Source organism: Macaca mulatta, chromosome 11 (assembly GCF_049350105.2).
Source record: "Macaca mulatta isolate MMU2019108-1 chromosome 11, T2T-MMU8v2.0, whole genome shotgun sequence".
In the NCBI taxonomy this organism is placed as follows: domain Eukaryota; kingdom Metazoa; phylum Chordata; class Mammalia; order Primates; family Cercopithecidae; genus Macaca; species Macaca mulatta.
Window position 1 is genome coordinate 23,748,180 of NC_133416.1, and position 18,059 is coordinate 23,766,238.

General features: G+C 37.8%; 1 protein-coding gene across 11 annotated transcripts in view; it reads right to left on the bottom strand.

Moving 5' to 3' along the window:
- Positions 1-18,059, bottom strand: part of SLCO1A2 (solute carrier organic anion transporter family member 1A2) — a 158,775-nt gene that overhangs the window by 46,409 nt on the left and 94,307 nt on the right. For 10 of the 11 annotated variants that reach the window (XM_077952614.1, XM_028828876.2, XM_077952617.1 and 7 more), the window contains 2 exons: positions 16,677-16,798; positions 818-959 (listed from right to left, as the gene is read on the bottom strand). In XM_077952614.1, coding sequence (XP_077808740.1) covers positions 818-959; positions 16,677-16,736 — 202 coding nt within the window. In that variant the 5' untranslated portion in view covers positions 16,737-16,798. 11 annotated transcript variants of the gene reach the window in all.

Here is an 18,059-nt window from a genome sequence, read left to right on the forward strand (position 1 = left end):
TCTTTTCTTCTCTCTGTACTTGGAAAAAAAAAATTGTTAACCTCCCAGACCAAATAGCAGAAAAATATTTGCATTTTCATTTGTAAGGCAATTTCCTTGGTCTCCAACAATATCTTCTACATCTTCTAGGTCTTCCACCTTTGTTTTTGTTGTTGTTGTTTGTTTGTTTGTGTTTGAGACGGAGTCTCACTCTGTCACCCAGACTGGAGTTCTATGGCAATCTCGGTTCACTGTAAGCTCTGCCTCCCAGGTTCACACCATTCTCCTGCCTCAGCCTCCCGAGCAGCTGGGACCACAGGTGCCCGCCACCTTGTCTGGCTAATTTTTTGGTGTTTTTAGCGAGACGGGGCTTCATCATGTTAGCCAGGATGGTCTCAATCTCCTGACCTCATGATCGCCCATCTCGGCCTCCCAAAGTGCTGGGATTACAGGCATGAATCACCGTGCCTGGCGTTCTTCTACCTTTGTATCTTCTAAATACAAAGATGGAGCCCTTAGTTTCCCTTAGGGTTATCAAATGGTAGATTTAAATATAAATACTATAAATACTCTGCTACTCGTGCTACATAACTAAAAACTATTAGACTAAAAAGAACAATGGTGAGATATGTGGCAATATTTAGGTGTTAATACTAGGTAATATTTAAATGAATTATTTCCAAGTATATTCTGAGCTTAGCTAATCAATCAGTTTTAGAAAACATCCAACTCAGTCAGATTAAATGACCTAAAACAGCAAATAAGGAGAATAAAATTCAGACATGCTCCATAGATAAGACAAAATACAAAAAGAAGAAATGCAAAAATAATTCATTACCAATCTCAAAGCTTCCATTAATAAATCCAACTAGAGATGTTGGGATGTTGAATTGTCTCTCTATTTGTGTGAGCATGGAATTCATATAAGATCCAGATAGGGTTTTGGATACAAATGCACATGTTATTGCCAACAGAAACATCTAGGAAAAAAATATAAGAAAACATAGAAAAATTTATTTTTAAATTGTATACTTGCCGTCTGTTGACAAAATGCCTTCCACCATAAGACTGATTGTCTCCAACTTAAGTAACCTTTGAATTTGCAAGAAACTGTAAAATGTAGTCTGTTCCCCTTGTCTGTCATACTGTGATTTATCTCTGAAAACTCAAAGTGAGACTAATTTTGTAGGCAGTTGCAGCCTGAATATTGTATAAGCATACTGGTACATGCATAGAAACAAACAGTCATTCTAAGTAATATATAGCTGATGATTTAACCAGGTCTTCAGAACTACAATGATATCTAAAGTACAAAAGAACCCATACATATACTGTAATGAAAAGAAAGAATGCAGAATTATACAAAGACACTATTTCAAATACATTTAAGTTCTCTCTGCAAAACAGTAGGGCCCCCAAAAAATGAGGGCCCCAGGGTCTCTCATCCTGAGAGACCATTTGACCTACTATCTAGCTAGATTACCTTGGCCGACCCCACTCTTTCCTGTTCTTGCTTGCAATTCTTGGTCAGAAACATTCTGCATTCTCAGCAAGGAAGGAAATATCCAAAACAACCTGAGTTATGTCCTCATTCTTCCCATAGTAGGATGCTCTGCAACCCTTGAGCTCAGCAATCCCAGTTGTGTCTAAGGCATGTAAGCCCAGGACAGGGTGTTTTCAGGGTTTCTCAGCTGCAGTGTAAATGGAGGACCACACAAAAATGAGACTCCATTTATTTTGGGAAGCTTTCCTGAACCTTGGAGAATCAGCTCACATGGACCCTTGGCTTCTGTTTATTCTTATTGCCTGCCTAATATGTATACTATAAATTTCCATATGTTTTATTAATCATACTTCCTATGAATTGATATAGTTCCAGGAAACAGTGAGGTTGATGCAATCCATAACAACATCAGGGATGAGTTCACAGATAGAACCACTGTAATCACCAGGAGCTACTATGGTTTTACTAAAAATATGAATGGTTAAAATTCTGATAGGTTTATTAAATTTAAAAAGATAGCTTTTAGTAAGAGGTTTTAAAACAGGAGCACTGTATACTGGTAATACTATAGTTAGGTAGATTAATTACTACTTCAAAATGAACAAATTATAGATTTATGTCAACTTGAATGGTGGTCTTCAGTCACATGCCATAGGGATTTTTGCTTGGTCCTATTAAAGATATTTTCTGATGACATTTGCTTCCTGGGAGACCATTTGACCTACTATCTAGCTATCATGCTCAAATTCTTAATATTCTCACACCTTCCACCTTCCACCTTCCACAACTCCAGTCTTAAGCCAATCACACAACTTATTTTCTACCTCACATATTCCTTTCAAGTTAACTCACAACCTTTTCTGTTTCTCAGTCTCCAACCCAGTCACATGCTCTTTCTTTATGCCCAGTAAATGATATCAGCAACTTCACCTGCAAACTTACCTCTGTCCCTACCTTCTCTAATTTGCCTATGTCTTTAGAAAGATTGGTGTCCCTTTCCTTTACAATAAAATCCCTCCAATCTTGCTGTTGAATCCATTCTTCCCATTTCTGAGATTCTAATTCATCCATATCACTCTTTTATCTCACTTTTTATTTACTTATTTTTTACTTCTTTGAGACAGTCTTACTCTGTCACCCTGGCTGGAGCGCAGTGGCATAATCTTGGCTGACTGCAACCTCCACCTCCCGGGTTCAAGCAATTTTCCCACCTCAGGCTCCCAAGTAGCTGGGGCTACAAGTGTGTGCCACCATGACCAGCTAGCTTTTGTTTTTTCAGTAGAGACAGGGTTTCACCATGTTGGCCAGGCTGATCTTGAACTCCTGACCTGAGGTGATCCACCCACCTTGGCCTACCAAAGTACTGGAATTACAGGCAGGAGCCACTGCACCCAGCCTTTTCTCTCTATTTTCAACCTCACACTCTATTGCTTGATTGCTTCTTTCCCCACTAGCTAATTAAGATAGCCAAGATAATTCTTGTCTTTTGAGGGGAAAAAAAAAAAGTTCCCTCAGCCTTGATGGATAGCTACTCTAGCTACCACAAAGCTGTTTAGAAGAATAGTCTAGACTCATTGTCTGTACCATTTAACCTTCCATCCGCCCTATAGTCTGCTATAGCCTGGTATTTCTTGAAATTACCTCCATAAAAGGTCATAAACAACTTCCTTATTCCCATATATCCCAAATCCACAAACTATGTCTGAATTATCAGCTTACTTCGACTCTCAGTCATTTGATACTGTTGATCTCTCTTTTCTTCCTGAAATTCCCTCCCCCATGCATACCTGTATCTCTGACTAACTGCTAGATTCTTTCTACTCAGTCTTCTCTTATTTGGTCAACATTTTCAGGCCTCTGTCTTGTATTCCCTACCCTTTTGCTATGCATGCTCTCTTTAGGACATCTCATGCCCATCCATGCCTTTAACTACCACACGTATGATGAAACCTCTCATATGTATGAACAGTTCAGCTCAGACAATTGAAATCCTATTTAGTCTCCTCTAGCCTTGTGTACCTCCAACCTCTCTTTCACATGCCACCTCCAATAATTTGGATCGTAATTTTTTGTGTTAAATGAATTAATAAAATACATAGTTAGCATGTGATTCTACTTCTTAAAACTTTTCAGTAATTCCCATAAACAAAAATCTCTGATTTTTAAGATAGTAAACAAAGTATCATCTATATTTCAGTATCACCTCCTGTTGCTTGTCCTTAGACACAATGTTCCACTTCTAGCTGTGTTAATTAACCATGCCATTTTATAGTTCAGTGCTTTTATATAATATTCCTCCAGTTATAATGCCTTTTTTCCCTTTGTTCATCTGGTAAATATACAATTCATTTTCAAGAATCAGGTATTTTATTACTTCTATTGTGAAGCCTCTTTTGCCTCTGTGCTCCCCAGTTAAGCCCTAACCATTCATTCACTCTTTATCTTCCCACCCTACTGTGTGCCTAACTCCATTACAACCTCTATTACAGTGCACTTCATTTATATAAGTTCCTCTTTATTTGTATGTCTGTAAGTTCCTCTCTCATTATTCTGTGAACAAGTCAGAGATAGGAGCCGTATGTTATTTACCCTTGTGACTCTGGTGCTTATTAAGTGCCTGACAAATAGCAGGCACCCAATACAAGTTTATTGAATTAATGACAGAGTAAGTATCAAAAACATCTTGAAGAAATCAGAGCTGAGAGTAAAATGAAATTGAATAAGATTAAATATAGCGTTTTCATCCATCTGGGCTGCTACAACAAAATACCCTAAGCTGAGTGGGTTATAAACAACAGAAATTTAATTATCATAGTTCCAAAGACTGGAAAGTCCAAGAGCAAGGCACTAGCAAATTTGGATTGGCTGATGCCTGTGAACTCAAAAGTATCTGAGACAGTTTTCAATCAATTTAGAAAGTTTATTTTGCCAAGGTTAAGGATGTGGCCATAACACAGCCTCAGGAGGTCCTGACAACATGTGCCCAAGATGGTCAGGGTACGGCCTGCTTTTATACATTTTAGGGAGACATAATATATCAGTCAGTACATGTAAGATTTACATTGGTTCAATCTGGAAGGGCAGGACAACTCGAAGCAGGGGGTTCCAGGTCATAAGTATTTTTAAAGTTTTAAAATGTGCTGATTGGCAATTGGTTGGAAGAGTTATTATCAATAGAAAGTAATATCTGGGTTATATTAAGGACTTTTGGGGACCAAGGTTCTATCATGCAGATAAAGCCTCTAGGTAGCAGGCTTCAGAAACAATAGATGTAAATGTTTCTTGTCAGACTTAAAGTCTGTGTCGATGTTAGTTCTGGCTGGTTTTTGCTGAACTCAAAAAGGGAGGAGGGTACAATGAGGCGTGTCTGACCCACCCCCCTTCCCATCATGGCCTAAACTTGCTTTTCAGATTAATTTTGGAATGCCTTTGGCTGAGAGGAAGGGTCCATTCAGATGGTTAGGGTTCTCAGAATTTTATTTTTGCTTTATATTCTCCCTCTTCCAGCTAAGATTTGCCAGAGGCAACAACAATGTCTACCAAATTTTTATTTTGCCTCATACCATTGTCGGGGTGGCATGGCTGCCTGCTTGAGATCCATCCTGTCCCTCGGTGGGACCCCCTATGGCCAAGGGACTTAGAGTCAAAAGACTTATAGCAAATTAAATGTTCTAGGCCAGATAGGAATGGACATGGATGAGCATTCATTACCCCTTAAATTTTTTCAGTAAACAGCCAACAAACAAAAAGCCAAAGGCCAGGTTACAAAACTGACTTATCTTTAACTTCTTTGCATCGAGCTACTATAATCTTGGTTTTAGTTATGGACTTACAGCAATTAACTACACAAAACATAAGCATTGTTCTGAAAAAAATTTTTTTAATATATACTGGCCGGGCACCATGGCTCACATCTATATTCCCAGGATTTTGAGACCAGCCTGGGCAACATTGCAAAACCCTGTCTCTAAAAAAATACAAAAAGACAAAAAGCTAGCCAGGTATGGTGGTGCATGCCTGTAGTGCCAGCTACCTGGGAGGCTGAGGCGTGAGGATCACCTGAGTCCAGAAGGTCAAGGCTGCAGTAAGCCATGATGGCGCCACTACGCTCCAGCCTGAGTGACAGAGACCCTGAGTGAGTCTCAAAAAAGAAATAAATAAATGAAAATAAAATTTAAAAATACATATCTGTCTGCACAACTCATAACTGGGAGTCTTATATCCCGAAGGCTTTGTCACAAGGTATCTTTATCCTCTCAGTAGTTATTTTCTTTTAATTCTACAAAAAGCATGACATTCTTTATGATTGGGCTGGATGAAAAGATGCCAAATAATAGCTCAGTAGGCAAAAAAACTTTGTTTTGCCAGCTGTTTAGGCATCTGTGTATCCATCCTTGATTTGGATGATCTGAACTAATTCACGTCCTCAAACCTAGCCCTTACAATCTCTCACATCCACCTCTTCCACAGCAGTCCTCAGGCCTAGAGGGAGGGTGCTTGTATAGTCTTAACAGAAGGGCATTTACAGTGAAAAACAGATCGGGCTCAGTGGGATGCCAAACGAGAGAGATTTGCATCTCTAGTCTTGAGAATACCATGATTCCAATTTCCTTGGAAGTAAATCAAGGAGAGATAAATAACATTAATGTTTTGACAATCAAAAGAGTATTTGTGTGTCACAATGGAAAACAGAAGCTATTTCATGATGGATTCAACTAAAAATATGAAAAAAACTATAATCTGCTATTCTTTAGAGGATTATTATAGCCAAGAAATCATTCATGAATCAATCTGCATTCAAAAACAAAGGTCGGGGCTGAAATCTAGTAACAAGTGTTAAACTTCTCCTTTGAAAAAAATGTTCTCTCTCTCTAGCCCTCCTTTTCTATTAAAGACAAATTATAGTAAGACCGATTTGTGTGTAAAAATAAGTTTTAGGCTTATTATACTTGGCCTGACTATTTGCATAAAGTGCAGCAAGAAATTGAATGACCATATAGGCTCTTTTTAAGTTGGCTTTGCTGGAAATTTACCTGAAAATATGTTATTCTAGTCAAAGGCTTGGTAAAATAATCAGTGTCTCCAATTGTCCTGTTTTAAAACAAAAGACTCTTACTAAACTTATTCAAATAACTATATTGTGATAAAACCAGAATACTCACGGTTTCCAAATTTTGGAGAACTTGGAGAGAAAGGTAAATTTGTTCATAAAAACATACTTCACCCAATTGCTCTAAAGAATAAATAATTTAAAAGAAAAAGATTCCCTTGACTCTTTAACCAGAGCATCAGCCTTCCAAACAACATGTCCTTTGTTCACCTTGAATTGCCATTCACATGCTAAGCAGTTCTTGTCATATGAGAGCTGTTTATCAGGCACTGTAGAATCTAGCAGCTCCTCACAGTTAGAGTCAGCCCTAGGGGAAAAAGAATGCTCTCTGCTCATAAGTATCTTCTCTTTGCATCCTCAGGTAGCAAGACCCTATGTAAACAATTTTTAAGTTATTATGGAACTCTTTGGGGCACCATTATTTCCATTAGCAAAGGAGTAGCTTCAGTTAACATTCCATAACAAGGCCGTAAATGTCCCTCAACGGGAAATTCTCTAGTCCAGTATTTGTCTTTGGGAAGTGCTCCCAGTCTTTTACCATAAGCCCTAATAAATGCTCCACACAGGGATATGAAGTGGAGAATTGTTCCCGACTAGCCCTTCAGCTTCTACCATGCATTCTGTAGGCTCAGGCAACCTTACTAGTTTCCATTTAGTGAGTCCAATTAACATTCTTCAAAGGGAACATTTACATGACTTCAGTTTCATAATACTTGATAGGAGAAACATCCCTCAATCAGATACAATACCAATTTTCACAAGACATTTAGGTAAAGGAGTTAAAATTACCTGACACACAGGCTGTACAGACATCTCAAGTTTCATAATCCTATCAACCTGTACATTTCTATGTTCTGGTTCAAGGAACTTTTCTTTTCTACCCCCAGACTATTTTACTTTTTCTGATGAAAAGTGATTTGAGTTCCCAGCAGGATATTGAGCCAAGGGACTTGGGCTCTTTTTTTGATCTTCATCTTAATTTACCTCAGCATTACCCCAGGTAATGTCAGCTCCTTCATTATAACCTTTGCCTGTTGCTGTTTCTTCAATTTCCCCAATCTGGGGCAAATGCAGAAAACAGATATGTGGCCTTTTAATGTTGGGGGACCAGTAGGGGTTCCCTTTGGTCCACCCAACCTTTGATAGTGTTGTACGACCTTTGTTTCAACCCCATCGATTTTCATTTTATTTATTTCATTTTTTATGAAACATCCAAATATTTTCATCACCCTCTGGGGTGAGTCCTCTGACTCCCTTTTGCCTTTCTCATTATTCTTTGTTAATTACCCCAATGTTTTATTAAGCATCTGTAAGACCCATGAGGACAGCAAATTTGATCAGGCTGTGTTTCTGTGGTATTAATGTCACCTGGAGTGCCCATGTAGCACTTAACGTTCAAATTTACCATGTGATATGGTTTGGCTGTGTCCCCACCAAAATCTCATCTTGAATAGTAGCTCCCATAATCCCCACATGTTGTGAGAGGGACCCAGTGGGAAGTAATTGGATCATGGGGGTGGGTTTTCCCATGCTGTTCTGTGATAGTGAATAAGTCTCACAAGATCTGATGGTTTTATAAAGGGCAGTTCCCTGGCACATGCTCTCTTGCCACCATGTAAGACATGCCTTTGCTTCTCCTTCATCTCCCACCATGATGGTGAGGCTTCCCCAGGCATATGGAACTGTGAGTTCATTAAACCTCTTTTTCTTTATAAATTACCCAGTCTCAGGTATTTCTTCACAGCACTATGAAATGGACTAATGCAGTACATTGGTATAGAGAGTGGAGTGCTGCTGTAAAGATACCCAAAAATGCGGAAGTGACTATGGAACTGGGTAATAAGCAGAGGTTAGAACAGTATGGAGGGCTCAGAAGAAAATAGGAAAATGTAGGAAAGTCTGGAACTTCCTAGAGGCTTGAAGGGCTCAGAAGACAGGAAGATGTGGGAAAGTTTGAAACTTCCTAGAGACTTGTTGAATGGCTTTGACCAAAATGCTGATAATGATATGAACAATAAAGTCCAGGCTGAAGTGGTCGCAGATGGAGATGAGGAACTTATTGGGAACTGGAGCAAAGGTGATTCTTGCTATGCTTTAGTAAAAAGACTGGCAGCATTTTGCCCCTGCACTAGAGATCAGTGGAACTTTGAACTTAAGAGACATAATTTAAGGTATCTGGTGAAAGAAATTTCAAAATAAAGCTTTCAAGAAGTGGGTGCTCTTAAAATCATTCAGTTTTATTAATTCACAAAGATATGGTCTGAAATTGGAACTTACGTTTAAAAGGGAAGCAAAGCATAAAAGGAAAATTTGAAGATTGATGATGTGATTAAAAAAGGAAAAACCCATTTTCTGAGGAGAAATTCAAGCTGGCTGCAGAAACTTGCATAAGTAATGAGAAGCCAAATGTTAATCACCTAGACAGTGGGGAAAATGTCTCCAGGACATGTGATAGGTCTTCACAGTAGCCCCTCCCATCAAAGGCCCAGAGGCCTAGGAGGATAAAAAATGGTTTTCTTGTGCAGTCTTTGGACTTAGTGCTCTGGGTCCCAGGCATGGGACCCAGAAGGAGCCAATATACACTCAGTCCATTGCTTCAGAGGGTGCAAGTCTCAAGCTTTGGTTGGTCCTGCAGGTGCATAAAAGTAAAGAATTGAGGTTTGGGAACCTCTGCCTAGATTTCAGAGGATGTATGGAAACACCTGGATGTCCAGGCAGAGGTGTGCTGCAGAGGTACGACCCTCATGGAGAACCTCTGCTAGGACAGAATGGAAGGGAAATGTAGGGTTGAAGCCCCCACACAAGAGTCTCCACTGGGGAACTGCCTGGTGGAGCTATGAGAAGAGGGCCACCATCCTCCAGATCCCAGAATGACAGATCCATGAACAGCTTGAACTGCGCACTTGGAAAAGCCACAGAACACTCAACACCAGCCTGTGAAAGCAGCCAGGAGAGGGGCACTGTACCCTGCAAAGTTCCAGGGGTGGATCTTCCCAAGACCAAGGGAACCCACCTCTTGCATCAGTGTGACCTGGATGTGAGACATGCAGTCAAAGGAAATCATTTTGGAGTTTTAAGGTTTGACTGCCCACTGATTTCAAATTTGCATGGGGCATCTATCTTCTTGTTTTTGGCCAATTTCTCACATTTGGAATGGGTGTATTTACTCAATGCCTGTGCCCCCATTGTATCTGGGAAGTAACTAACTTCCTTTTGATTCTATTGGCTCCTAAGCTAGGACTTTTGTGTTAATACTGAAATGAGTTAAGACTTTGGGGGACTGTTGGAAAGGCATGATTGGTTTTGAAATGTGAGGACATGAGATTTGGCAGTGGCCATGGGCAGAATTATATGGTTGGGCTGTGTCCTCACCAACATTTCATCTTTAATTGTAGCTCCCATAATCCCCATGTGTCAGGGGGGGAAACTTGTGGGAGGTAATTGAAACATGGGGGTGAGTTTTTCTGTGCTTTTCTCATGGTAGTGAATAAGTCTCACAAGATCTAATGGTTTTATAAAAGGCAGTTCCCCTGCACATGCTCTCTTGCCTGCCACCATGTAAGATATGGCTTTGCTCTCCTTTGCCTTCCATCATGATTGTGAGGCCTCCCCGGCCATGTGGAACTGTGAGTCCATTAAACCCCTTTTTCTTTATAAATTACCCAGTCTCAGGTATATCTTCCTTTGAAATAGATACAAAACAGTTTGAAAGGTGGGGGAATCTATGGGAAAGAGAAGAGAAATGGGGACAGGACTCAGTCTTTTTTTTCAATACCAGAGGACTCTGGCCTGAACCAGAAATGCAGTTACAAATGAGAATAACTTAAATTATCTGATAATTACAGTATTTACAACAGAAGGGGAGGGAGTCACCTACTGCCCCTCTTCCAGGCTGGACAGACATCAATCCTACTGCTAGGCTGGATAGATGCCTACTCACTCTAGGTAGTTATGGATTCTCCTGGCATGAGTAGGTAGAGGTAGTGGGATTGCCTGTTTTATGCAGTGTCCTAACCTTGGCCCACCACCCTGCGCTACAATGCCATGAGGTCTCTGGAGCTCTTTCTGACCTGGGGGCCCTCCCTCTTTCTGTGCTGAATTACCATTGGCCCTTGGAGTGTTCTGTACAGTGCAACTGCACTTAGGACAGGAGGGACTTCCCCCACCCAGTTCCCCCTGAACTAGTCCCAAGACCAAAAAAGAATTACTTCAGAGGCCAGTGCCACTCCAGGACAGTGAGCAAAGGGGAGGAGAGAGGTCACAGGACACTGACCTGGATACTAGTCATATTCAATGGGAGAATATCCCGGTTATACACTTTCACATGGCTTGCATGTGAAGCATATCAACTGCATCATCTGGGGTGCTCCACTTGGCATTTTATAGGGATGGTTGGGAAGTCCCATTTCCAGGGTAAACAGACCTTACAGTAGCAATTATCCAGTCAATTAGGCAGGTTGCTGTCTTAGGAATAACCTCCTACACATTTGTCACATATACTCATCAGCAATTTAATCATGATTTGTGAATCCTGCATCAATCCAAACAAGCTCTTTCGTTTTGTAGCCTTTAAAATAAAGGATTCTTTCCTTAAAGTAGTTAAGGTTTCTCAAGAACCTGATTATATCGATCTACAAAAGGAACAATTACTTTGCATTATACCCTCTGGCTTTAATAGTTACTTGGTTTTGCCCTTCCCACACATTGACTATCTTCTTGGTAACCACAGGTCTCAGAGGTGACTTTTGTTGCCCTGGTTTAATTTTTCTTTCTGTGGGTAGCTTGGAGGCTGGTGGCCTGAGCTGGGAAAGACACACATCTGGGCCTGGTCCAGCCTTAAGGATCAACCCAGCATTCTTGTACATTCATTTAGCTATTACAGATAACAATAACCAAGAGATTGAATATTTTTGCTTTTTTTTTTCTTATTAGTTTGCATCTCCTTATGCATTTAGACAGCCAAATACCCAGGATCTTAATCCATCCCTAATTCTAATGAATTTTACCTTTTGTAATTGAATGTAGCTCAGCTGCAGCTCCCTACCATAGGTAACCACATAGCCAGACTGGAGTCAAGGTTTTTCATCATTCATCTTTTAATTTCTCTCTTTATTCATTTAGTTTTATCTATATAATGTTTTTATCTTTAATTAAAATAATTCTTAGTCTCTAAATTAGAAAAAAAAATTCTTTAGCAAAAGCTACATCATTGTATTTTTATAAATTTTACCAAAAACACCATTTACTCTCCTACTATTTTAACTTATGGTAACCCAGTTCCCAGTGAAAAAAATAGGGGTTATTTAATTTAACATAACATGACTTTAAGATTTTAAATTACTGGAGGTATTTTTTATGTTAAATTTACCAAATTAATCTTACCCAAAACTACTAAGGTCATATGAATTAAAAGGCATCTTAGGTAGCTTCCTTCAGTCTGAAAAGCACTTACTTTTCTTTTAGCCAAGTGATTAGAGGTCTTTCATAAAAATTGTTAGTGAAATATCACTTCTACATGACACATATAAATATATAGCTATAACAGACATACAGACAAAAGTAGATCCAAAATATTTTTCATTTCCCTGTTTTCAAAAATTCTGTTTCTTAGTTTCAAATATCAACTTAAAAAGTCAGGCCAGAACACCATGGCTCATGCCTATAATCCTAGCATTTTGGGAGGCTGAGGCAGACAGATCATTTGAGTCTAGGTGTTCGAGACCAGCCTGAGCAACATGCGAAACTCCATCTCTATAAAAAAAAAACCAATAAATAAATAAATAAATAAAATTGGCTTTGTGGTGCACACCTGTAGTTCCAGCTACTCAGAAGGCTGAGGGGAGGATTTCTTGAGACTGGGAGGTTGAGGGTACAGTGAGCTGAGATGGTGCCACTGCACTCCAGCCTGGGGGACAGAGTGAGGCCCTGCCTCAGAAAAAACAAAAACAAAAAGAAGAAGTTACAGGAGTCAAAAAAATTGAAGGAGAGAGTTACTATTCCAGGCCTTCTCAAAAGAGAAAAAACTGAAGCAGCAGGGCACAGGTTCTGAGATATCAATCTAAATAATTTTTAAAAGAAACAGATTACAGAATTCAAAAATTTTTAGGTTCCTGCATTAAGATTAACTCAACATTTTTAATAAATCATGTTCTAACCAATTATTTAGTGTTGTATGAGTGTATTTTTAATATCAAAATTCAATTTTCAGAAAAACTATTTCTTATAATTTATTTTCATTGTAGCCAACTAAATCACATAACATTTTAATAAATTCTTGTTTTACTAATCTTATTACAACTTACACAGGCCATTCACAACATTCTTGGACTTTCTAGTTTGACATAATATTTCTCTTTCTTAATGAGTCATTTTGTTTTAGGACAAAAATTCATCGTGCAAGATTCTTAATCATATAAAATTACTTTTCTTTTTTTTTTTAATTACTTTTCTTTTAAGCTTTCTTACCAAAAATACCTCTTTATATTTATAACTTTCTTTGCATCTCTTATTTCCTGGTCCTTTTTACCTCATTTTGTATATAATCCTTAAATAACCTCTGAATTAGACAAAAATTATTTACCTTTGAATAAGAACACTTTAGACCTTAAGAAGAATCTGCCCATGACTCTTGAAACTCCACAAAGAAACAAAGGGTGAGTGATGCCTTTGTTCTGAGTGCTTTAAGGTGTTCAAGTCATTTCATGCCTTCTCTAGATTTTTTTTGGTACCAGACAGTGAAGGGGGAAGGAGAAATAGGGTAGAAGAAAAGAAAATGATAGAACAATTGTCTTTTTAAGACAGAAAACTGCAACAGAAACCAAGTACATAATTTGTTTGTTTTCGTTTTTTCAGCTATGAGGAATTTTAGCAACTTCAGAGGCCTGGCTGCTCATACTTTGGAATTCTCATTTGAATTTGACCAAGTTGGGTAGAGTTGGTCAAATCTGATGGGAGAAACAACAGAACAACAAAAAACCCCAACAATACAATTACTGAGCACTCTAATGCTAAGGAGAAATTAAGACTAGCTGGCTGTCAATTCTAATTTCTAGTAATTAAGAAGAATCTCTGAGACAAAAAAAAAAAAAAAAACAAGTCTGCTACTTATCTAGGAATGAGATCCTGGCTCAAGACTGCTGTTTACTATCTTAGAAGCAGAAAAACAAACAAACAAACAAAAAGCTCAAACATGCCTTCCCTGTTGGAAATTAGCTGAAACTCCAGAAAGGAGTTGCCCATTCTCCATTGTCATGGGAGCAGGAAACTTGCCTCCTTTGTTGGACACAAAACTCAAAAAGAGAAGTTGTAGAGAGAAATAAACTTTAGATCTTGACCAAATTTAAGGAGATCCGGGATTCTCTGGAGTGGGTGGGGGCTCCCAGGCCTCAGCAAATTGTCCTATCAGTTTGAGCCATAAGGTTAGCTCAGGCTGGTACCAAGTACCCATAGGAGATTTATCAAAGGTCAGGGGCATCTCCACTCAGAATCCTCTCATGGTTGCTAATCTGTGAACCCAAAAGTATCTGAGACAGGTCTCAATCAATTTAGAAAGTTTATTTTGCCAAAGTTAAGGCATGCCTACAGTACAACCTCAGAGAGGTCCTAAAAACATGTGTCCAAGGTGGAGTACAGCTTGCTTTTATACATTTTAGGAAGACATAATACATCAATCAATACACATAAGATTTACATTGGTTCAATTGTGAAGGGCAAGATAACTCAAAGCAGGAACTTGCAGGTCACAGTTTGATTTTAAAATATTCTGACTGGCAATTGGTTGGAAGAGTTATTATCAATAATAAAAAATAATTTCTTGTTTACAATAAGGGTTTTGTGGAGACCAAGGTTTTATCATGCAGATAAAGCCTGTAGGTAAGCAGGCTTCATAGAGAATAGATATAAATGTTTCTTTTCAGACTTAAGGTCTGTGTTGATGTTAATGCTGGTTGGTTATTCCTGAATTCCAAAAGAGAGGAGGGTATAACTAGGCATGTCCAACACCTCTTTCCCATCACAGCCTAAACTTGTTTTTTAGGTTAACTTTGGAATGCTCTTTACCAAGAGGAGGTCCATTCAGTGCTGGCAGGGGTGGTGGGGGAGCGTGGTGGGAGTGTTGAATTTTATTTTTGGCTCACAGGCCCCACATATTGATTCATAAACTGCCATCTTTCTCACTGTGTCTTTACATGGCAGAAAATGCAATGAATCTCTCTTAGTCCTCTATTATAAAGCCACTGAACCCATTCATGAAGGCTTTACCCTTGTGACCTAATCATCTCTCAAAGGCCCCACTTCCTACTACCATCACCTTAGAAGTAAGGATTTCAACATGGGAATTTGGATGGGACACATTCAGACCACACAATACACCTAAGCCAAAATTTATCAATTATTTTTGGGAAACCTAAATAGAAATTTATGTGAAAAGGACCTAGAAATTTGAATAGCAATCTTAATGTGAATCAAAACTGTGATTGACAACAGCATAGTATGGCCATATCTCTAGCTATTTTGTTATATTAAATACCATTTGTGGATATTCTGTCTTCCCACTGTAAACCTTCTCAGAGCATATTCTTGAGAGTAAACTATTTTCACATAGTTTTATACATCAGATTTTATATTTAAAAACAAGTCCTACTAAATCAAGTACAAGTCAAATTTGGAAAAATAATTTATTCTACTTAACATGTTAAGAAAGGAAATTAGATGGATCATGACCCCATTGCTTTTTCCCTAAAACACACGGGTTGCCTACTTGTTTGGTGTTATTCACAGAGTGAAAGAAATCAGTGGTTATTCTGACCCACGTCTAGTGCTAAATAATCTCTATATTTATGAAGCTACTCCTACTAGCTTTTAGCAATAATGCCCTTTCAACTTATTTCAACAACAAAGTTTAAAGCAAATTTGTTGAAAATAGTCCTTTCATGCTTCCTAATGAATTTGCTTAATGAGTATATTTCTAAGTTCAGAGAAACAGAGAAACCTAACTTGCTATTAAGCAATTGCCTCTCACTTTTACCTGATAAACTTGTGCTTACAGCATTTTGTCATAACATCCACATCAATATCTAACCTTGCTAAACTCCAAAGCAATAAAAAATTAAAGACCTCTTGTTTATAAATAACACTTGACTTTTCTCCACAAATGCTGTTAATATTAATAGCTAATATTTATTGAAAGTTTACGATATTCCAGTCATTGTTTCAAACATAAAAGAATCCTATAAGGTAGGAATGTTGTTATTACCCTTTTCAGATGAGAAAACTGAAGTCCAAAGAGTTTTTCATAATTAACATAACATTTCAGGCAAGTCTATTTTTTTTAGATTTATATCATAATTCTCCAATTTTGTATACAGGTTTAAATTTCCCCAACACATATATAAATAGAAAACAAACTTCTGATAGGGAGGAAATGAGTGACAGTGTTTTAGTTTTGAAACCACTTGCAGGCACTAGCTATAGGATCAAGAAAAATGTCCAGATCCCTTGGTTTATAATAAATTCAAATTTTGTTTGAATATAAAATGACATTGAAGCTAGAAAACAAAATTTTTCTCTGAAATAGAAAAAAATATAGAAAAGCTGATAAAATGGCCATTTTTCTTATAGGAAATTACTGTTATGTTGCCGAAGCTTAAAGAAAACATTTGTTTTGCTGGATAATTGCATACAAATCTTTGCATGCAATTCAACAAAGCATTTCTGTGCAATGAGCCATTTTCCAAGAGTGACTCCCACACTTCTCTGGGTTAAAAACCCTGCAAGAGTGAGTATGGCCTTTGATCCAGAAAAATAAATCCTGCCACAGTATGTGTGCCTGGAAATTTTTAGGATCCTGTCTTCCATTTAAGTCCCTCAAAGCCATTTAGGACTAACTTGCCTGAATCAATAATCCTGTTTAGACACACACTCAGTTATAAAACGAACTTCTTTAAAGCAAGAAATCATCAATAGATCAGGCAGTATGGCATTAATATCAGATCACGTCATGCATATAGGAGCAATTTTACCAGGACTGTCATATTTTAAAAACTAGTGTACATGCACACATATCCACATACAAAAATTCCATACCTTCAACTTGGAAAGACATCTTATTCTATGGGTTTCAATTCTTTTCTCAGTTTCTCCCATGTTGCTCTTCAGGGTGTTCCAAGCTATGTATGTTTTAAATCTTGGTAAGTCTTACTTCTACCCTTTTAAGCAAACAAAAAAATATGTTAAATTAACTACAAAATTGTAAAGCATCATTCTTTTGAAGTAAGTACTGAAAATGAACAACATAATTGAAATCCATTGTATTACAAAAATACCTGGAATACTTTTAATACAGATTAGAAAATCATGGTGTTAGAGAAGATTTAGTTGTTGATTTTCTATTTCAAAAGGTACATCAAATAACTTCAGTTACTCTTCAGTGAGATTAAAGACATTAGAATTGTTTGTTATCATCTTGCAAAATAATGGTCACATGGTTAAAAGAAAGTTTTTCACTTCTCTAGCCAAAACAAATAGTACCAAAGGACTTACATGAAAATAGCTGCTTTTAATAACACACATACTTTGAGTTGTGTTTTTGCTAAAACCTGCTTCAGTAACCCTACCAAGGCTCAAAAATCTTTTTTTGGCCAGGCTCTCTTTTCAAGTTATTTGCATTCCAAGGCTTCCCTAGAGTCTCAGGAAGGGAAACACTTTCTGGGGCACTGCTGATACATGGAAACCTGGGGAGACATGGAATTTTAATCATGAAAATAGGCTAGTAAAAATAACAAACAATTCTATGTTCTGGAAAATAATCCCACAACTGCAAATTAAGATGTAAGACTTAGGAGATTAAACATATAAATGGATATCTATGGGTAGCTATATGTAATAGGTATAGATATATGTGGAAATATATGTACATATGTATAATATACAGGCACACATTTTTATATATAAAACAAAAAGTTGACTTAAACTCAAATAAATCCTACTAATCCCATCAAAGATTTTGTTTGTTTTACATCGTGAAACTAAGGCAATATTTTGTATCAAAACCAAAGTGTTTCACTTTGGCAGTATTTATTCTAGTTTCTAGAATGATTTCTTAACAGTATCCCCAGCATTAATTAATTAAGTCCTTTAAACAATATCCATTTAACATGTGATCCTGAGTGGCACTAATTTTTTAAAAAACCAACTGCTTTGCCTCTACAAACGTGCTGAATCCCAAACAAATATTAAGGCAACAGTCACTGCACTATAATGTTTGAGTTTTGTTATTTTTACACATTGTCTCACGGATACAACAAATATTTATTGAACATCTACTCTGTGCCAGTCATGGTGCTACACACCAGCATTCAGCAGTGAGCAAGACAGCCAAGTACGTGCCTATGGAGAATATAAACTAGTGAGAGAAGTATGTTTCTGTGGAAGATACTTGGACCCAGATTCCAAAGAACTTAAACTTTC